Raw genomic sequence first — 22,737 nt, 5'->3', positions numbered from 1 at the left:
ATTCCATATTAGGACGTCTTTAGAGGATTTACCATTTAGGTTTGACGAAATGAATTTACTTTTTTCTTTATATGATATTGTCATTTTGTCGCATCTGTAATCCAATTATTAACCTGTATGTATAGATTATAACATGCCTTTTTCCATATTCGCCCTGGTATCATCCAAAGACTCCCATATCGGCTTCGAGGCTTTAGCCGAGGGATGATACCAGCGCCAATATGGAAAAGACATGTTATAATCTATTTATCACATATTTAAATTCTGCAGAAAAGAGAAATTAAAATTTAATTAAAACAATTTAATGAAACGTAACAGGTAAAATCTGACACATTTTATCACAAAAGTGTCGTTAACTGAGGACGCAATGACGTCACGTCATTTGGAATCAGGACAAAATACCAATACACGCTTTTTTGCCCCGGCATTTTGAGGTTATTGCATATGCAAAACCCAAGATATTCATAACAAATATATGATAATACTTCTTATATCCGTTACTAAACTATTTCACAGCATGTATATCGATTTAAATCTGTCAATTTGACATTGAAGTACAGTTGGGTGCAGACAAAGCATTACATGTAAACGGGCCTTAAAAGTTAACGCGGCGTTTACTCGCGTGCACTTCATGTAAACGCCGCGTTAACTCTGCGTTAACTCCGAAATTTTAGTAGACATAAATAGTAAACGGGCGTTTACTTTCGCGTTTACCTCCGCGTTAACGCAAAAACCGCGCGTCTTCTAATTTTGTAAAGAGTAAACGGGCGTTTACTTCGCGTTAACGCGAAAAAGGCGTGTCTTCCAATTTTGTATAATAAAGTAAACGCCCGTTTACTGTTTGTAGTTAACGCGCGTTAACGCAGATTGTCCTCGTATCCTGGATACACTGACCTAATATATCATATGATAAGGTACATCAAAATATCCATCTGTCCATTTTCGATCAACATATTGACGATTGCATTTAAAGAAATGACACCTCTTTAATTAATTTATTGAAAATTAATAATTGCATATAAGAACAAAATGGAAATTCGTCCTGGAACTGTAAAACCTACAAGACTTTCAGTTTACATTCGTGAGAGGATATTAAGTTTAAGAAGATCTGGCAAAAACATTACTGAAGTTAGAGATGAGTTGATACGATCGGATAATGTTCAAAGAAGAAAAGCCGCTGTTGAAAGTTTTTTGAACTGATTTTTTTTTTGCAATTAATAAATGTTTATATTTGTAATAAAAAGTGTTTTTGAATGTTAAGGTTTAAAACACAAATACGTAAAATATTAAGTCATTTTAACAACATAAATAAATGTACAAATGCACGCGACGATTATTTTATAATATACACAATTAGTTAACGCGAAAATTAAACGCGCGTTTACTTTAAAGTGCACGTAAAAATACAATTTAGAAATCTGTAGTAAACGCCCGTTTACTTTTACGTAAAATTAAACTTGTGAAATCTGAAGTAAACGGCCGTTTACTACTGACTAAACGGACACAGAGTAAACGCGCGTTTACTCGAGTAGACATTAGAAATTTCCATTTTGACCGCGTTAACGTAAATGAAGTAAACGGGCGTTTACTAGTAAACGCGAAATTTAAAGTTAACTAACGAAATATGTGCACGCCGCGTTAACTTGCGTTTACTTTATGTAATGCTTGGTCTGTCCCCAACTGTACTAAAATTTGAAGCTATAGAGATAACACAATATTCAAAGGAAAAAAAGACAAAGAGACAAACAAGGGTTCACACTAAAAACAATGTTTGATCTGTAATTGTAATTTTAATTCTCCTTCTGTAATTGTAGTTTTGCTTCTCCTTCTGTAATTGTAATTTTGCTTCTCCTTCTGTAATTGTAATTTTAATTCTCCTTCTGTAATTATAATTATAATTTTCCTTCTGTAATTGTAATTTTAATTTTTCTTACAGAATACGAATGGATAACATTGATGACGATAAGAATGTAAGGATTTATCTTGATACGTTACTTTAACAAACATTTAAACACTGATCATTTTATCAGGTTTACTTAAATCTACATATAGGATGAAGCGATATACGAATATGAATCATGCTATATAACTGTTACGTCTCGAAAGTTTTATGTCTTTTGATATTTCACAGAAATGGCAATAGTTTGCAGAATTTGCCAAAATCTTTCGAAAGTTTAGGTCTCATTGATCTTAAATTTCGGACATAATTTGTTTTTTTTTCATTTTTTGATATAACGGTCATTGAAGAGTCTTCTATACCATGTATATTCATGAAGACTAACAACTATTTTTGCTTTTGATGCACTGAGTTATACCACTAGATTTAAATTAAATTTCTAAATATTCTTATTATATTTTTTTGTTACAGTTTTATGATTCAAACGCTGCTGTCAAAGGGGTCATCGAAAATTTTCGAAGACTTCAGAATTTTTGGGAAGAAAAGTCAAAAGGAGAATACCGAATCACTTCAAACGACGTACAAATAGACACATTCAACAGTGTCTATAAGTTGCATGGACCTATATACGTACATATCAAAAGAAATGTAACTGTTGAGACCAAAACAATGCCCTTTAGCGATGAACATACACAGAAAATGGGCTGTCGAGAGAAACATGTTTCGGACGAGCAGTCAAAGAAAGAAGACCAACACATTTTAAAAGACGTCCAAATAGATACATTTAACACTGTATATTATGTACATGGACCGATATACGTACACATCAACAGAAAGGTATTTATCGATAACCCATAATGATAAATGTGTAAGCATCTAAAGAGAGACTTATATGTGTCTTATAGTAAAAGAATTTGCAACGGGTTTATACTCAGTAAATTTTTGACTGGTGAGTTTCATTGTCACTTTAGTATTTTTTGTCTATGATCAAAGAGTATTCTTAGTTACACTTGAAATATATAACAGAATGAAGATAGCAAAGCGACATTCAGGCACGTTAGTCAAATACAAGCTTACAAAGGCATAGAATATCATGCAAAACGAAGTTAACAAAATACAAAACAAGAAACAATCCAAAGGACAGAGTAATACAAATCTAATATAAAATGTATGGTTGATATCAGTTGCTCCAAAAGGGTAAGCCGATTCTGCTATCCATGTGACAACCATCGTGTTTGTGTATAAGCACAAACGTGCTAGTAAAACTCATTTGAAAATGTCAGTTTTGAGAAAAGACAGAGGTAATGAAAATTTTAGAATATCCTTCTTCCCTTACGGGAACAGATATCCATACTGGTCAACCCATTTGTTATCTTTTTTAAAGGAATGAATTTAACATAATGTTTAAGTTATTCCTTTGCAGTAACCTATTTCAAAACCTTTCGAAGAAAGAGAGTTCAGATGATGCATATTTGTATGAAAAAGTGATATGAAATACATTTGTATATCAAAAATTCTATGACGAAATTTTTCTGTTGATTATGGTATAAATTGCATACACGAATAAACATATATCAAAATAATTGTTTTGCTGACTCTTCAATCAAATTTTGAAACACGTTGTCATATTTGTTTTTAATAGTATTTACATAAAACTTGGTGTGTGTCTGAATTTTTCATTTTTGTGATTTTACTTTTAATAATCAATCCCATGAAGACAAAATGTTTGTCTGGTTTATTAAAAGAAAAAATTATAAACCTGTTATATTTTGATTTTGATAATGCTATTTTACTCATAAATCTTCTTTCGTTTAGAGTTCCAATGACTCAAGAACATCGATTCAGGTCCGACAACCACACGCCACCAGACAAATAGATGTTGTAGATAACAATATTTTTCCAAGGCTTAAAACCTTTTGGGAAGAAAAGACCAAAGCAGAAGAACATGAACGCATTTCAAAAGATGCACAGATAGATACATTTAATACTGTCTATAAGTTACATGGTCCTATATACGTACATATTTTTCCAAACCTTAAAACCTTTCGGGAAGAAAAAAACAAGACAAAAGAACATCGACACATTTTAAAAGATGTACCGATTGATACATTTAATACTGTCTATAAGTTACACGGTCCTATATACGTACATATTCACAGAAGAAAAATTGTCGATACCATGATTGTAGCCGTCAATGAAAATTGTCCTAGTAGACAAGCAGACACATTTAAAAGTTTTCTCGCTGGAGCAGGTGTTTTAGGGGTTTGCTTTGCTCTGGTAAGAATGTTAATGCCACATTCTGTAAACATTCGTTTGATCTAGCGACTTCTTTTAAAAAACATAACCAACGAAACCAGACTTAAACATGGTCGAACATATCAGACTATAAACACGTATAACGATATCAGCATAAAATATGTTAAAAGATACCAGTATCAAACATCTTCAAAGATACCAGGACCAACAGGTTCAGTAAATATTTATCAAATGTTGTTTCATATATATTTGTATAGGACTTATAATTGACAAGACATTATTGATAAAACAATTGAAACGGGCATTATAAATGATTTGGTGTTAACGATAGCATAATGTTGAAATCTACATAAAAGAAGTTTGTGAAAAAACTAATGTATTCAAGGCAAAGTCTATTTGATAAAAGTTTGTACAAAAATGATATATTTATGGAATGAATGTAATATTGTTTCTGTCTATGAAGAAATAACATAAAAAAATGAGGTGCACACTGAATAACCCGCGTAGCGGGAAACTTTAAAGTGTGAACCCCATTTTTTTAATATTATTTCGAATTGACAGAAAAAATATTACAGTCAATTCTTTATAGAATAACTAATCGAAGAATTCAAAAAGAGAAAAATATTCATCGAGTGACCGAACAACATATTAATTCACGAATGCTCGTAGCGCATGAGTTAATTATCAGTGTTGTTCGGTCACGAGTTGAATGTTTTTCGATAGTTGAATTCTTTAATTAGTTATTCTTTTTATTACATTGGCAAATGGTTTCTTTTAAAGAAAGTAATGTAAAACATGTAAGGAACTATATCTTCTTTTTACGCATTCACAGTTTGTTTTGATCCGCCGTTAACAACACATATTGTTATATGACGTCAGAGAGTGAAATAATCACGTTTATTTCACATGTGAAATTATCGGTCTTTATTAAACTGGAAAATTAATGTAATTCATTGCAATCAATATAATGATATAATTTTATTCTAAATTTCATTTTAACCGGAGTAAACTATGAAAAAACGTTGATCACGTCATGTTCACGTGACAAAATGTTGTCTATGAGCTGATAAACAAAACGACGTTAGCCAATCAGAAGACGTGTTACATCCAGAATTAAATTATATAATAATAGTTTTTAAACGGGAATTAATTTGAATGTCTAGTGAAAATAGTGTATTCACCATTTTCTATATAAGATGATGCATGGCTGTACCAAGTCTAGAAAAGTGACAGTTATTATTCATCCGTTTGATGTGATTAAACATTTGATTTTGCCATTTGATCATTTGATTACGGATTCTCTGTCTTGCATTTTCTTTGGAGTTCGCTATTTATGATATTCTACCTTGTACAGATGCTACCTTTCAATTTTGACTTTATACTTTATATAACTTTCATTGTGGATGTAAAACTTGTTCGTATTGGCCATCATCTTATAGATTTGTCATGTGACCGTGACGTCATAAACGTTTGTCATGATTTACTCTACAAAGTGAAATTTGTAATTTATTTTCTTTAGAGTCAGATTTGTTTTTATAGTCATTCCTTAAATCATATTGACGAATTAAAAAAAAATCGATGAATAAACATAAATAAAAAAACCTAGTAGACACATTTTGAACAGGTAAAAGTCATTATAAATATGACGTCAGAACTCTTTTTGAAATGTTTTTAAAAGAAAATTAAAGATGACCTTGAGAAATTGACCAATCGATTCAATGAACCAAATGTAATGCAGAGCTACTCCCAAGTTGGGTATCATTTAAGAACAAGTGAAATTCGGTAGAAAAGAGTTATTTAATATTGTACTTCGAATGTTCCTTTTTTATTTTGTTTTCATTTTATGTTATATTAGTAATCAACATCATGTGTCTCTTGAATAAATGGTTCAGAAATATTCGTTAACCATGTTCACTTGAATGTATGTTAACAATACGCATTTAAAAGTTATAGTTAACAGAAATTTAATACTTTTACTCAATGAATGAATGGAAATATATTACAAGTCTGCTAATTAATGGACCATTCTTACGAACTTTGAACATGTTTAACATTGTGTTAAGTTTACATAAATCAAACATCTGTTTCATTGTCATCAACCTCAGCCCTGTCTGAATGACAAATAGGGCACTTCTCGGTTAATTTGGTCATATTGAATAGAGGCAGATTTTCATAATGAAAGTAAAAATGGTCTGAAAATACGGAAAACATCATTAAACAATGTTTAAACAGAACAGATGCTTAGAAACAGGCATAGGATATCCCGTACTATCATACTGTTTCAGTCGCCTTTAAAAAAATCTGCTCCCTATTCAATATGGCCGAACTAAAGTGAAGTGCCCTATTGACGACTATCGTTGGTTGCTCATCCCGGGGACGTAGGAAACTGTATAATTCATACATCTGATATATTCCACCTTGAACCTTTATCAATTAGCGAAAGGTATTACATTGTGTATTATGATTTATTATATTCCTAAATTTGAGAACACTTTCGAATACAAACAATAAAGCTTGAAATGGATAAAAGATACCGGCACCAAGCACACTTTTATACCAATTTGTCAAGGATGTTCACTACACTTTCGTTTTGCATTATGTCAGTCATTCCGAATCCTTAAGTTTTATCAATTATTTTTTTTAAAGGAAAAATATTTTAAGGTTAAATGTATGAAAAATCTAGTGTTTACCCTTTTCTGTCAAATTTTCAATTGATTATACTTCTCATTTTGAGGTTCCCTTTTTTATATTCTATCAATCTATCACAGTCTTTTGAAAACATTGTTATTTATAAACAGAGAAGATTACCCCTAAATATTAATTGTTTTGACATCGAACAGGTCGTTATGGTTCTCATTTTAATTGTTTTAAATTTGATGATACATTCAATTTTTCTAGATTACTATAGATTAATGTTGTGTCTTGATATTGATGGCAGTTATGTAACTTATATTTGATAAGATGTATAAACTTTAGTCACTGGTGGGTATTTGTCACATAGAAAATCATATCATGTCTGTTGAAGTTACCAAACATTCCAAAAACTGATAAATAGAACGTAAAGATATATTGAACCTATTGAAAAAATACAATTGAAACATTAATATTTGAAGATGAAAAAAGTAGGTGTGTATAATCGATAAGTGTATGGATCTCGAAGCGTTATCAGATAAAGATTTGTCAGAAAATGAGGGCGTTTCAATAAAAGCTTTTAATCTATTGATAACATTTATTTAGTGGGTTTTATGGGAAGGATCGGCAATATTTGTCGCAAAATACTCATAAACAATTTTGACCTTTCGGATTATGTGTTCTCTCCATTACCATGATTACAGTATTTTTCTCCCATATATAAAAGGCGACTTGATATTCATATATATTAATAGTAAGATAAACCACAATGACATGTACATGATTTCAAAAGGATAAACTTCAATGTATCACCATGTGATAATGTTCAACTATTGCGTGAAAACATCAAGCTCCAAATCGTCACTTATTGATGCAATTCGAATGAAAAATAAGAAATACAAATATTTAATAGATATAAGATTTTGTTTGAGTGCCAAAGATACAACTCTCCTATCAAGTCACAATTTATAAAAGTGAAACAATTATAGGTCAGCTTACGGCCTTCGACACGGAGTTGGGCTCAGACCGAACATCAAGCTATAAAGAGCCCCAAAAATTACTGGTGTTTAACCATTCAAACGGGAAAACCGACGATCTAATCTATATAACAAAACAAGAAACGAGAAACACATATGAACCACATAAATAAACATGAATAGGGTTCGGGACTTCGGAAAGACACCAATGTAAATGACTGGGTTGAAATCAAGACCAGTTTAGCCTTGATCAGAAGACAATCGACATGCAAACAAAATGAGTATTTATGGTGCATGCATATTAGTAAAAACTATTAACATTTAATGACTTAAAACATGTGTATGATGAATTTACATAATCAAATCAATAATTTAAATTGTTATTATACTATGATATATGATGTAATTGTTAATTCCAGTTGTGCTATGTGCGTCTCATCTGACAAAATCTGCAACTTTCTTTCTGTAGTTCAAGCTTGCGAATTCTGAAACAGATTTTTTTTAATATAATCTTAAAAACGTCGAGTTACATTTCAGAAGAGATGGCTAACAATTTCAGGTTAATATCATCACTAATAATTTACTATATTTTCTACAATTGGCTTCATGTGTCTTTTTTCAATGTCCTGTTGGAAAAGAAATTCGGGATAATTAACTTAGTGGAATGTCATTGAAGTTAGTTTGAAAAACATTTAGGTTTGGATAAACAAATGATAACAAAGGCCTAAAGCACTCCTAAATATTGACTTCAAGAACTGTCATGTTAACGTCAATTAAACGATTTAAAAGGGGTTACATTTTCGTGATGAATGATGGCATTATCCGCTAGATTTGTGATTCTCTCTAAGGTGATATTTTAAAACCTAAAAAGTTGCTTATCACTTCATTCTCTATTTGATTATTAAATAACATACACGCAAAAGTAACATTTAAAAAAATCAATCATATGTAACTGTATCCCAAGATTATTTATACTGATGCAATGATCTCGCTAAGTCAAGTTTTGTCAGTAAATTGCATTTTTATCTACCTAACTGCGGTATCCGACACCATTCCTTAGTGTTAGAGTATATTTAAGGATTTTATTTGGATTCATGTTGGTTAATCAATAATATTTCCTGTCGTATTTGTTGATGATGCCCTTAACATGCTTAATATAATCTTTTTTTTTCGAAATGCAATTTTCTTATTTCTCTTTTCGACACAATGTTTCCTCTGCCACTGTTTTATATAAACCTTACCCAAATCATCACAATCGTGGTGGAGTTATTTAGTTATTCGGTGGCTGATCTGTATAGTCAGTCGGTGAAGACAGTTGTTTACTAGATTGGTCAGACGCAATACATTGTGAGTAAGGTGGTGGTTGAACATTTAGCATAAAACCTTGCGCAATATGTTCGTTGTTAGCTAAACTATCATTCACATTATTGTGTGTCCAGTTAACCTGGGTCTCTGTTTCTCTCACTATCAATAAAAGAAAACATATAAGTACGTTTACCAACGATTCCACTTTCAATGGCAGAAAACTTTTATCTTACCATATTCAGGAGCCTGTAATTCAGTGGTTGTCGTTTGTTATTGTGTTATATATTTGTTTTTCGTTAGTTTTCTCCTTTGAATTGTTTTACATTATCTTATCGGGGCCTTTTATAGCTCACTATGCGTTATGGGCTTTGCTCATTGTTGACGGCCGTACGGTGACCTATAGTTGTTAATGTCTGTGTCATTTTGGTCTTTTGAGGATAGTTGTCTCATTGGCAATCATACCATATCTTCTTTTTTATATATTGCTTAAACTTTAGTATGTATTTCTATATGAATTGGATTTTAAATAAATAAGCACATTCAACTGCGGTCAAAGTATATTCACCGCGCAAAACCTGGCGTGTTTTTACGTGTAGATCTATAACTTTGGCAAAACTTCTCTCGGAATATGGAATGAAAAACAATTACTGTCTTTTGTTTAGGTAAAAAAGCGGTTTAAAATGCAGTAATTGTATAATATAGAATACTTAATTCAATCACCTTTTTTTCCTTCTAAATATTATTTGAGAGAAATACATGAAGAAGGTCTATTGTTTCTGCGAGTCTGGTTTTTCGAGAGAAACACATGTAGAAGATCTATTGTTTCTGCGAGTCTGGTTATTTGAGAGAAATATATGTAGAAAGTCTATTGTTTCTGCGAGTCTGGTTATTTGAGAGAAATATATGTAGTAGGTATATTGTTTCTGCGAGTCTGGTTATTCGAGAGAAACACATGTAGAAGGTCTATTGTTTCTGCGAGTCTGGTTATTCGAGAGAAATATATGTAGAAGTTCTATTGTTTCTGCGAGTCTGGTTTTTCGAGAGAAACACATGTAGAAGATCTATTGTTTCTGCGAGTCTGGTCATTTGAGAGAAATACATGTAGAAAGTCTATTGTTTCTGCGAGTCTGGTTATTTGAGAGAAATACATGTAGAAAGTCTATTGTTTCTGCGAGTCTGGTTATTTGAGAGAAATACATGTAGAAAGTCTATTATTTCTACCAGTTTGGATATGAGAGGAAATACATTTAGAAGGTCTGTTGTTTCTGCGAGTCTGGTTATTTGAGAGAAATACATGTAGAAGATCTATTGTTTCTGCGAGTCTGGTTATTTGAGAGAAATACATGTAGAAAGTCTATTATTTCTGCCAGTTTGGATCTGAGAGGAAATACATTTAGAAGGTCTGTTGTTTCTGCGAGTCTGGTTATTTGAGAGAAATACATGTAGGTGTAATACCACCAAATCATGACACGCCACATCCGGTTGCATACGAAAGTAGGTCTAAAAAAATATTCCCTTGAATTTGACAGTTGTAGAAAATTAACCCTGCATTTCAATGCACTTAAATTTTTCTGAGTCATAAACATGTATGTTGGGTGTCTGAAAGCATCATTCTTTTTTTATTTGATGGTCTTATAAAATATTTTGGAAAGTTAAGGTTACATAGTTGCCAAAGCAGGTAACCAGTAAATAACCTGGTAAAAATGTGATTGTTTACTTCCGGTGCAGGTTACTTTCTTATATGCAATGAAATGTAGTGTGAAATTTTCACTGTAGCACTGGAAAGGATTAAACTTTATTCATGCAAAGTATTTCTTTGGTTGAAATAAAGGTAAATTCTGTACATTTTTTTTTAAAAGTACCAATTTAACAAAGACTAATAGGGAAAAATCAATGGTGGTATTACACCTATTTAGGGAAACTACATGTGCACTCGTGACCTTATTGTACTTTCATTTTTAAAAGTTATTAATAAACCAGTTCATACATTGTAAACATGGACTATTCGGAATGGATTGAGACACAGAAAGCACGTTTGAGGTAAAATTGCCTTGAAATGGGGGTTTACGGGTGTTTTCTAAGTCAAATGGGTGGACAGACAAAGCTGTATTTAGTTTACTGTGTTAAATTTTAAATAATACCCTAACAGTTTTGTTTATACAACATGTGAATTTTTTATTTCAGTGTTCACATGTTCTGAAGAGCATTCTGTTGAAAAATCTTATATGTGAATTGGTCTGCAGATGACACTTCAGCATTAAAGTAAGTATCAACTATCATCATGTTTTTTGTGTTTTTTTTGGCCGCAAAAGTTTACAATTTGCCATTGTGCCATCTACATTTTGCACAGACAATAAATCATCTAAACACTTATTTGCCCTGGATTTATACACATCAGAATCCAGTCTCACATACTTAAACTTTATAATTCTTACCAATTATTTTTTGTACCAGCATTCCAAGGGACATAACCCTTTTTTAAAACATTTTGAGGTATTTTTTATTACTCTTTCTCCCCATTTTCTAATGTAAAATACAAGAAAGTGGACACTTTGTGTAAATCTATTAGAAATATACTGTTATGAGTAAATAAAAAGACTTTGATACCAGTAACAATAAATGGTTGACTGAAAGGGAACCGTTATTTGTCACACTAGGCGAACAGACTAAAAACTCGAGTTACACATAAGGGCTTCTAGAAACTTCCGTGTAGACTGTTAACATTTATAGAGACAGTTCTTTCAGCTAAAACACTTTAATTATTGATTTAACATTACATTTATATCATTTTTGTGGGGAAATAATCACATTTGTTTTATTTTTTAGACAAAAGATATCAAGTTTTGATGAAAAAGGAAGGAAGGAGGAAAAATGGACCAAAACAGACCAAAACAGACCTTCAAATGAACTCTAAAAGGTGCAATAAAATTGTTTATCATCTAAAAGTTGTCTTTTGTATTCTATTTAATTGTTTGAATGCATAGATCATGAGTTTTTGATCAGATATTAGTCAACACTGCATTTTATAATGATACACTGAAATTTGGATTTGTCGAAGAAATAAGACTGAAATTGCCGTAGGATATGGCCTTACATTATAGTGATTTTCTCTGAAACTATAGATCTGACTGAGACAAAACTTAACAGTTATGCTTGAAATAACTTGCAATTGGAGGGAAAAAAATTACATTAAGTTTATTTGACATTTAGGTGTTCTTTAGGTGTAATACCACCAAATCATGATACGCCACATCCGGTTGCATACGAAAGTAGGTCTAAAAAAATATTCCCTTGAATTTGACAGTTGTAGAAAATTAACCCTGCATTTCAATGCACTTAAATTTTTCTGAGTCATAAACATGTATGTTGGGTGTCTGAAAGCATCATTCTTTTTTTATTTGATGGTCTTATAAAATATTTTGGAAAGTTAAGGTTACATAGTTGCCAAAGCAGGTAACCAGTAAATAACCTGGTAAAAATGTGATTGTTTACTTCCGGTGCAGGTTACTTTCTTATATGCAATGAAATGTAGTGTGAAATTTTCACTGTAGCACTGGAAAGGATTAAACTTTATTCATGCAAAGTATTTCTTTGGTTGAAATAAAGGTAAATTCTGTACATTTTTTTAAAAGTACCAATTTAACAAAGACTAATAGGGAAAAATCAATGGTGGTATTACACCTATTTAGGGAAACTACATGTGCACTCGTGACCTTATTGTACTTTCATTTTTAAAAGTTATTAATAAACCAGTTCATACATTGTAAACATGGACTATTCGGAATGGATTGAGACACAGAAAGCACGTTTGAGGTAAAATTGCCTTGAAATGGGGGTTTACGGGTGTTTTCTAAGTCAAATGGGTGGACAGACAAAGCTGTATTTAGTTTACTGTGTTAAATTTTAAATAATACCCTAACAGTTTTGTTTATACAACATGTGAATTTTTTATTTCAGTGTTCACATGTTCTGAAGAGCATTCTGTTGAAAAATCTTATATGTGAATTGGTCTGCAGATGACACTTCAGCATTAAAGTAAGTATCAACTATCATCATGTTTTTTGTGTTTTTTTTGGCCGCAAAAGTTTACAATTTGCCATTGTGCCATCTACATTTTGCACAGACAATAAATCATCTAAACACTTATTTGCCCTGGATTTATACACATCAGAATCCAGTCTCACATACTTAAACTTTATAATTCTTACCAATTATTTTTTGTACCAGCATTCCAAGGGACATAACCCTTTTTTAAAACATTTTGAGGTATTTTTTATTACTCTTTCTCCCCATTTTCTAATGTAAAATACAAGAAAGTGGACACTTTGTGTAAATCTATTAGAAATATACTGTTATGAGTAAATAAAAAGACTTTGATACCAGTAACAATAAATGGTTGACTGAAAGGGAACCGTTATTTGTCACACTAGGCGAACAGACTAAAAACTCGAGTTACACATAAGGGCTTCTAGAAACTTCCGTGTAGACTGTTAACATTTATAGAGACAGTTCTTTCAGCTAAAACACTTTAATTATTGATTTAACATTACATTTATATCATTTTTGTGGGGAAATAATCACATTTGTTTTATTTTTTAGACAAAAGATATCAAGTTTTGATGAAAAAGGAAGGAAGGAGGAAAAATGGACCAAAACAGACCAAAACAGACCTTCAAATGAACTCTAAAAGGTGCAATAAAATTGTTTATCATCTAAAAGTTGTCTTTTGTATTCTATTTAATTGTTTGAATGCATAGATCATGAGTTTTTGATCAGATATTAGTCAACACTGCATTTTATAATGATACACTGAAATTTGGATTTGTCGAAGAAATAAGACTGAAATTGCCGTAGGATATGGCCTTACATTATAGTGATTTTCTCTGAAACTATAGATCTGACTGAGACAAAACTTGGCAGTTATGCTTGAAATAACTTGCAATTGGAGGGAAAAAAATTACATTAAGTTTATTTGACATTTAGGTGTTCTTTAGGGAAACTACATGTGCACTCGTGACCTTATTGTACTTTCATTTTTAAAAGTTATTAATAAACCAGTTCATACATTGTAAACATGGACTATTCGGAATGGATTGAGACACAGAAAGCACGTTTGAGGTAAAATTGCCTTGAAATGGGGGTTTACGGGTGTTTTCTAAGTCAAATGGGTGGACAGACAAAGCTGTATTTAGTTTACTGTGTTAAATTTTAAATAATACCCTAACAGTTTTGTTTATACAACATGTGAATTTTTTATTTCAGTGTTCACATGTTCTGAAGAGCATTCTGTTGAAAAATCTTATATGTGAATTGGTCTGCAGATGACACTTCAGCATTAAAGTAAGTATCAACTATCATCATGTTTTTTGTGTTTTTTTTGGCCGCAAAAGTTTACAATTTGCCATTGTGCCATCTACATTTTGCACAGACAATAAATCATCTAAACACTTATTTGCCCTGGATTTATACACATCAGAATCCAGTCTCACATACTTAAACTTTATAATTCTTACCAATTATTTTTTGTACCAGCATTCCAAGGGACATAACCCTTTTTTAAAACATTTTGAGGTATTTTTTATTACTCTTTCTCCCCATTTTCTAATGTAAAATACAAGAAAGTGGACACTTTGTGTAAATCTATTAGAAATATACTGTTATGAGTAAATAAAAAGACTTTGATACCAGTAACAATAAATGGTTGACTGAAAGGGAACCGTTATTTGTCACACTAGGCGAACAGACTAAAAACTCGAGTTACACATAAGGGCTTCTAGAAACTTCCGTGTAGACTGTTAACATTTATAGAGACAGTTCTTTCAGCTAAAACACTTTAATTATTGATTTAACATTACATTTATATCATTTTTGTGGGGAAATAATCACATTTGTTTTATTTTTTAGACAAAAGATATCAAGTTTTGATGAAAAAGGAAGGAAGGAGGAAAAATGGACCAAAACAGACCAAAACAGACCTTCAAATGAACTCTAAAAGGTGCAATAAAATTGTTTATCATCTAAAAGTTGTCTTTTGTATTCTATTTAATTGTTTGAATGCATAGATCATGAGTTTTTGATCAGATATTAGTCAACACTGCATTTTATAATGATACACTGAAATTTGGATTTGTCGAAGAAATAAGACTGAAATTGCCGTAGGATATGGCCTTACATTATAGTGATTTTCTCTGAAACTATAGATCTGACTGAGACAAAACTTAACAGTTATGCTTGAAATAACTTGCAATTGGAGGGAAAAAAATTACATTAAGTTTATTTGACATTTAGGTGTTCTTTAGGTGTAATACCACCAAATCATGATACGCCACATCCGGTTGCATACGAAAGTAGGTCTAAAAAAATATTCCCTTGAATTTGACAGTTGTAGAAAATTAACCCTGCATTTCAATGCACTTAAATTTTTCTGAGTCATAAACATGTATGTTGGGTGTCTGAAAGCATCATTCTTTTTTTATTTGATGGTCTTATAAAATATTTTGGAAAGTTAAGGTTACATAGTTGCCAAAGCAGGTAACCAGTAAATAACCTGGTAAAAATGTGATTGTTTACTTCCGGTGCAGGTTACTTTCTTATATGCAATGAAATGTAGTGTGAAATTTTCACTGTAGCACTGGAAAGGATTAAACTTTATTCATGCAAAGTATTTCTTTGGTTGAAATAAAGGTAAATTCTGTACATTTTTTTTAAAAGTACCAATTTAACAAAGACTAATAGGGAAAAATCAATGGTGGTATTACACCTATTTAGGGAAACTACATGTGCACTCGTGACCTTATTGTACTTTCATTTTTAAAAGTTATTAATAAACCAGTTCATACATTGTAAACATGGACTATTCGGAATGGATTGAGACACAGAAAGCACGTTTGAGGTAAAATTGCCTTGAAATGGGGGTTTACGGGTGTTTTCTAAGTCAAATGGGTGGACAGACAAAGCTGTATTTAGTTTACTGTGTTAAATTTTAAATAATACCCTAACAGTTTTGTTTATACAACATGTGAATTTTTTATTTCAGTGTTCACATGTTCTGAAGAGCATTCTGTTGAAAAATCTTATATGTGAATTGGTCTGCAGATGACACTTCAGCATTAAAGTAAGTATCAACTATCATCATGTTTTTTGTGTTTTTTTTGGCCGCAAAAGTTTACAATTTGCCATTGTGCCATCTACATTTTGCACAGACAATAAATCATCTAAACACTTATTTGCCCTGGATTTATACACATCAGAATCCAGTCTCACATACTTAAACTTTATAATTCTTACCAATTATTTTTTGTACCAGCATTCCAAGGGACATAACCCTTTTTTAAAACATTTTGAGGTATTTTTTATTACTCTTTCTCCCCATTTTCTAATGTAAAATACAAGAAAGTGGACACTTTGTGTAAATCTATTAGAAATATACTGTTATGAGTAAATAAAAAGACTTTGATACCAGTAACAATAAATGGTTGACTGAAAGGGAACCGTTATTTGTCACACTAGGCGAACAGACTAAAAACTCGAGTTACACATAAGGGCTTCTAGAAACTTCCGTGTAGACTGTTAACATTTATAGAGACAGTTCTTTCAGCTAAAACACTTTAATTATTGATTTAACATTACATTTATATCATTTTTGTGGGGAAATAATCACATTTGTTTTATTTTTTAGACAAAAGATATCAAGTTTTGATGAAAAAGGAAGGAAGGAGGAAAAATGGACCAAAACAGACCAAAACAGACCTTCAAATGAACTCTAAAAGGTGCAATAAAATTGTTTATCATCTAAAAGTTGTCTTTTGTATTCTATTTAATTGTTTGAATGCATAGATCATGAGTTTTTGATCAGATATTAGTCAACACTGCATTTTATAATGATACACTGAAATTTGGATTTGTCGAAGAAATAAGACTGAAATTGCCGTAGGATATGGCCTTACATTATAGTGATTTTCTCTGAAACTATAGATCTGACTGAGACAAAACTTGGCAGTTATGCTTGAAATAACTTGCAATTGGAGGGAAAAAAATTACATTAAGTTTATTTGACATTTAGGTGTTCTTTAGGGAAACTACATGTGCACTCGTGACCTTATTGTACTTTCATTTTTAAAAGTTATTAATAAACCAGTTCATACATTGTAAACATGGACTATTCGGAATGGATTGAGACACAGAAAGCACGTTTGAGGTAAAATTGCCTTGAAATGGGGGTTTACGGGTGTTTTCTAAGTCAAATGGGTGGACAGACAAAGCTGTATTTAGTTTACTGTGTTAAATTTTAAATAATACCCTAACAGTTTTGTTTATACAACATGTGAATTTTTTATTTCAGTGTTCACATGTTCTGAAGAGCATTCTGTTGAAAAATCTTATATGTGAATTGGTCTGCAGATGACACTTCAGCATTAAAGTAAGTATCAACTATCATCATGTTTTTTGTGTTTTTTTTGGCCGCAAAAGTTTACAATTTGCCATTGTGCCATCTACATTTTGCACAGACAATAAATCATCTAAACACTTATTTGCCCTGGATTTATACACATCAGAATCCAGTCTCACATACTTAAACTTTATAATTCTTACCAATTATTTTTTGTACCAGCATTCCAAGGGACATAACCCTTTTTTAAAACATTTTGAGGTATTTTTTATTACTCTTTCTCCCCATTTTCTAATGTAAAATACAAGAAAGTGGACACTTTGTGTAAATCTATTAGAAATATACTGTTATGAGTAAATAAAAAGACTTTGATACCAGTAACAATAAATGGTTGACTGAAAGGGAACCGTTATTTGTCACACTAGGCGAACAGACTAAAAACTCGAGTTACACATAAGGGCTTCTAGAAACTTCCGTGTAGACTGTTAACATTTATAGAGACAGTTCTTTCAGCTAAAACACTTTAATTATTGATTTAACATTACATTTATATCATTTTTGTGGGGAAATAATCACATTTGTTTTATTTTTTAGACAAAAGATATCAAGTTTTGATGAAAAAGGAAGGAAGGAGGAAAAATGGACCAAAACAGACCAAAACAGACCTTCAAATGAACTCTAAAAGGTGCAATAAAATTGTTTATCATCTAAAAGTTGTCTTTTGTATTCTATTTAATTGTTTGAATGCATAGATCATGAGTTTTTGATCAGATATTAGTCAACACTGCATTTTATAATGATACACTGAAATTTGGATTTGTCGAAGAAATAAGACTGAAATTGCCGTAGGATATGGCCTTACATTATAGTGATTTTCTCTGAAACTATAGATCTGACTGAGACAAAACTTAACAGTTATGCTTGAAATAACTTGCAATTGGAGGGAAAAAAATTACATTAAGTTTATTTGACATTTAGGTGTTCTTTAGGTGTAATACCACCAAATCATGATACGCCACATCCGGTTGCATACGAAAGTAGGTCTAAAAAAATATTCCCTTGAATTTGACAGTTGTAGAAAATTAACCCTGCATTTCAATGCACTTAAATTTTTCTGAGTCATAAACATGTATGTTGGGTGTCTGAAAGCATCATTCTTTTTTTATTTGATGGTCTTATAAAATATTTTGGAAAGTTAAGGTTACATAGTTGCCAAAGCAGGTAACCAGTAAATAACCTGGTAAAAATGTGATTGTTTACTTCCGGTGCAGGTTACTTTCTTATATGCAATGAAATGTAGTGTGAAATTTTCACTGTAGCACTGGAAAGGATTAAACTTTATTCATGCAAAGTATTTCTTTGGTTGAAATAAAGGTAAATTCTGTACATTTTTTTTAAAAGTACCAATTTAACAAAGACTAATAGGGAAAAATCAATGGTGGTATTACACCTATTTAGGGAAACTACATGTGCACTCGTGACCTTATTGTACTTTCATTTTTAAAAGTTATTAATAAACCAGTTCATACATTGTAAACATGGACTATTCGGAATGGATTGAGACACAGAAAGCACGTTTGAGGTAAAATTGCCTTGAAATGGGGGTTTACGGGTGTTTTCTAAGTCAAATGGGTGGACAGACAAAGCTGTATTTAGTTTACTGTGTTAAATTTTAAATAATACCCTAACAGTTTTGTTTATACAACATGTGAATTTTTTATTTCAGTGTTCACATGTTCTGAAGAGCATTCTGTTGAAAAATCTTATATGTGAATTGGTCTGCAGATGACACTTCAGCATTAAAGTAAGTATCAACTATCATCATGTTTTTTGTGTTTTTTTTGGCCGCAAAAGTTTACAATTTGCCATTGTGCCATCTACATTTTGCACAGACAATAAATCATCTAAACACTTATTTGCCCTGGATTTATACACATCAGAATCCAGTCTCACATACTTAAACTTTATAATTCTTACCAATTATTTTTTGTACCAGCATTCCAAGGGACATAACCCTTTTTTAAAACATTTTGAGGTATTTTTTATTACTCTTTCTCCCCATTTTCTAATGTAAAATACAAGAAAGTGGACACTTTGTGTAAATCTATTAGAAATATACTGTTATGAGTAAATAAAAAGACTTTGATACCAGTAACAATAAATGGTTGACTGAAAGGGAACCGTTATTTGTCACACTAGGCGAACAGACTAAAAACTCGAGTTACACATAAGGGCTTCTAGAAACTTCCGTGTAGACTGTTAACATTTATAGAGACAGTTCTTTCAGCTAAAACACTTTAATTATTGATTTAACATTACATTTATATCATTTTTGTGGGGAAATAATCACATTTGTTTTATTTTTTAGACAAAAGATATCAAGTTTTGATGAAAAAGGAAGGAAGGAGGAAAAATGGACCAAAACAGACCAAAACAGACCTTCAAATGAACTCTAAAAGGTGCAATAAAATTGTTTATCATCTAAAAGTTGTCTTTTGTATTCTATTTAATTGTTTGAATGCATAGATCATGAGTTTTTGATCAGATATTAGTCAACACTGCATTTTATAATGATACACTGAAATTTGGATTTGTCGAAGAAATAAGACTGAAATTGCCGTAGGATATGGCCTTACATTATAGTGATTTTCTCTGAAACTATAGATCTGACTGAGACAAAACTTGGCAGTTATGCTTGAAATAACTTGCAATTGGAGGGAAAAAAATTACATTAAGTTTATTTGACATTTAGGTGTTCTTTAGGGAAACTACATGTGCACTCGTGACCTTATTGTACTTTCATTTTTAAAAGTTATTAATAAACCAGTTCATACATTGTAAACATGGACTATTCGGAATGGATTGAGACACAGAAAGCACGTTTGAGGTAAAATTGCCTTGAAATGGGGGTTTACGGGTGTTTTCTAAGTCAAATGGGTGGACAGACAAAGCTGTATTTAGTTTACTGTGTTAAATTTTAAATAATACCCTAACAGTTTTGTTTATACAACATGTGAATTTTTTATTTCAGTGTTCACATGTTCTGAAGAGCATTCTGTTGAAAAATCTTATATGTGAATTGGTCTGCAGATGACACTTCAGCATTAAAGTAAGTATCAACTATCATCATGTTTTTTGTGTTTTTTTTGGCCGCAAAAGTTTACAATTTGCCATTGTGCCATCTACATTTTGCACAGACAATAAATCATCTAAACACTTATTTGCCCTGGATTTATACACATCAGAATCCAGTCTCACATACTTAAACTTTATAATTCTTACCAATTATTTTTTGTACCAGCATTCCAAGGGACATAACCCTTTTTTAAAACATTTTGAGGTATTTTTTATTACTCTTTCTCCCCATTTTCTAATGTAAAATACAAGAAAGTGGACACTTTGTGTAAATCTATTAGAAATATACTGTTATGAGTAAATAAAAAGACTTTGATACCAGTAACAATAAATGGTTGACTGAAAGGGAACCGTTATTTGTCACACTAGGCGAACAGACTAAAAACTCGAGTTACACATAAGGGCTTCTAGAAACTTCCGTGTAGACTGTTAACATTTATAGAGACAGTTCTTTCAGCTAAAACACTTTAATTATTGATTTAACATTACATTTATATCATTTTTGTGGGGAAATAATCACATTTGTTTTATTTTTTAGACAAAAGATATCAAGTTTTGATGAAAAAGGAAGGAAGGAGGAAAAATGGACCAAAACAGACCAAAACAGACCTTCAAATGAACTCTAAAAGGTGCAATAAAATTGTTTATCATCTAAAAGTTGTCTTTTGTATTCTATTTAATTGTTTGAATGCATAGATCATGAGTTTTTGATCAGATATTAGTCAACACTGCATTTTATAATGATACACTGAAATTTGGATTTGTCGAAGAAATAAGACTGAAATTGCCGTAGGATATGGCCTTACATTATAGTGATTTTCTCTGAAACTATAGATCTGACTGAGACAAAACTTGGCAGTTATGCTTGAAATAACTTGCAATTGGAGGGAAAAAAATTACATTAAGTTTATTTGACATTTAGGTGTTCTTTAGGTGTAATACCACCAAATCATGATACGCCACATCCGGTTGCATACGAAAGTAGGTCTAAAAAAATATTCCCTTGAATTTGACAGTTGTAGAAAATTAACCCTGCATTTCAATGCACTTAAATTTTTCTGAGTCATAAACATGTATGTTGGGTGTCTGAAAGCATCATTCTTTTTTTATTTGATGGTCTTATAAAATATTTTGGAAAGTTAAGGTTACATAGTTGCCAAAGCAGGTAACCAGTAAATAACCTGGTAAAAATGTGATTGTTTACTTCCGGTGCAGGTTACTTTCTTATATGCAATGAAATGTAGTGTGAAATTTTCACTGTAGCACTGGAAAGGATTAAACTTTATTCATGCAAAGTATTTCTTTGGTTGAAATAAAGGTAAATTCTGTACATTTTTTTTAAAAGTACCAATTTAACAAAGACTAATAGGGAAAAATCAATGGTGGTATTACACCTATTTAGGGAAACTACATGTGCACTCGTGACCTTATTGTACTTTCATTTTTAAAAGTTATTAATAAACCAGTTCATACATTGTAAACATGGACTATTCGGAATGGATTGAGACACAGAAAGCACGTTTGAGGTAAAATTGCCTTGAAATGGGGGTTTACGGGTGTTTTCTAAGTCAAATGGGTGGACAGACAAAGCTGTATTTAGTTTACTGTGTTAAATTTTAAATAATACCCTAACAGTTTTGTTTATACAACATGTGAATTTTTTATTTCAGTGTTCACATGTTCTGAAGAGCATTCTGTTGAAAAATCTTATATGTGAATTGGTCTGCAGATGACACTTCAGCATTAAAGTAAGTATCAACTATCATCATGTTTTTTGTGTTTTTTTTGGCCGCAAAAGTTTACAATTTGCCATTGTGCCATCTACATTTTGCACAGACAATAAATCATCTAAACACTTATTTGCCCTGGATTTATACACATCAGAATCCAGTCTCACATACTTAAACTTTATAATTCTTACCAATTATTTTTTGTACCAGCATTCCAAGGGACATAACCCTTTTTTAAAACATTTTGAGGTATTTTTTATTACTCTTTCTCCCCATTTTCTAATGTAAAATACAAGAAAGTGGACACTTTGTGTAAATCTATTAGAAATATACTGTTATGAGTAAATAAAAAGACTTTGATACCAGTAACAATAAATGGTTGACTGAAAGGGAACCGTTATTTGTCACACTAGGCGA

At 31.4% G+C, this 22,737-nt stretch overlaps 1 protein-coding gene and 4 long non-coding RNA genes across 6 annotated transcripts in view; 4 read left to right on the top strand and 1 right to left on the bottom strand.

The window, feature by feature from the left end:
• Positions 1-1,934: 1,934 nt before the first annotated feature.
• On the top strand, positions 1,935-4,549 carry LOC143043576 (uncharacterized). Its single transcript, XR_012968477.1, has 3 exons — positions 1,935-1,970; positions 2,369-2,734; positions 3,713-4,549. It is a non-coding gene; the product is annotated as an uncharacterized LOC143043576 (long non-coding RNA).
• A 3,521-nt stretch (positions 4,550-8,070) lies between these two features.
• Positions 8,071-22,737, bottom strand: part of LOC143043574 (uncharacterized) — a 58,317-nt gene continuing 43,650 nt past the window's right edge. The window contains exons 5-6 of the mRNA XM_076215821.1: positions 9,003-9,225; positions 8,071-8,246 (exon numbers count right to left, since the gene is read on the bottom strand). Coding sequence (XP_076071936.1) covers positions 9,032-9,225 — 194 coding nt within the window. The 3' untranslated portion in view covers positions 8,071-8,246; positions 9,003-9,031. The remainder of the gene's footprint in view (positions 8,247-9,002; positions 9,226-22,737) is intronic.
• LOC143042669 (uncharacterized) lies at positions 13,018-15,092 on the top strand. The gene is made up of 4 exons (XR_012968081.1): positions 13,018-13,101; positions 13,666-13,756; positions 14,329-14,406; positions 14,971-15,092. It is a non-coding gene; the product is annotated as an uncharacterized LOC143042669 (long non-coding RNA).
• LOC143042670 (uncharacterized) lies at positions 16,097-18,171 on the top strand. The gene is made up of 4 exons (XR_012968082.1): positions 16,097-16,180; positions 16,745-16,835; positions 17,408-17,485; positions 18,050-18,171. It is a non-coding gene; the product is annotated as an uncharacterized LOC143042670 (long non-coding RNA).
• LOC143042668 (uncharacterized) lies at positions 19,176-22,175 on the top strand. 2 transcript variants are annotated; one of them, XR_012968080.1, is made up of 5 exons: positions 19,176-19,259; positions 19,824-19,914; positions 20,487-20,564; positions 21,129-21,523; positions 21,993-22,175. It is a non-coding gene; the product is annotated as an uncharacterized LOC143042668 (long non-coding RNA). The 2 variants fall into 2 exon arrangements; XR_012968079.1 differs by lacking the exon at positions 21,993-22,175 and having other exon boundaries at positions 21,129-21,979.

The sequence above is a fragment of the Mytilus galloprovincialis genome, chromosome 8 (assembly GCF_965363235.1).
Source record: "Mytilus galloprovincialis chromosome 8, xbMytGall1.hap1.1, whole genome shotgun sequence".
In the NCBI taxonomy this organism is placed as follows: domain Eukaryota; kingdom Metazoa; phylum Mollusca; class Bivalvia; order Mytilida; family Mytilidae; genus Mytilus; species Mytilus galloprovincialis.
This window is presented reverse-complemented; position numbering and strand designations above follow the sequence as displayed.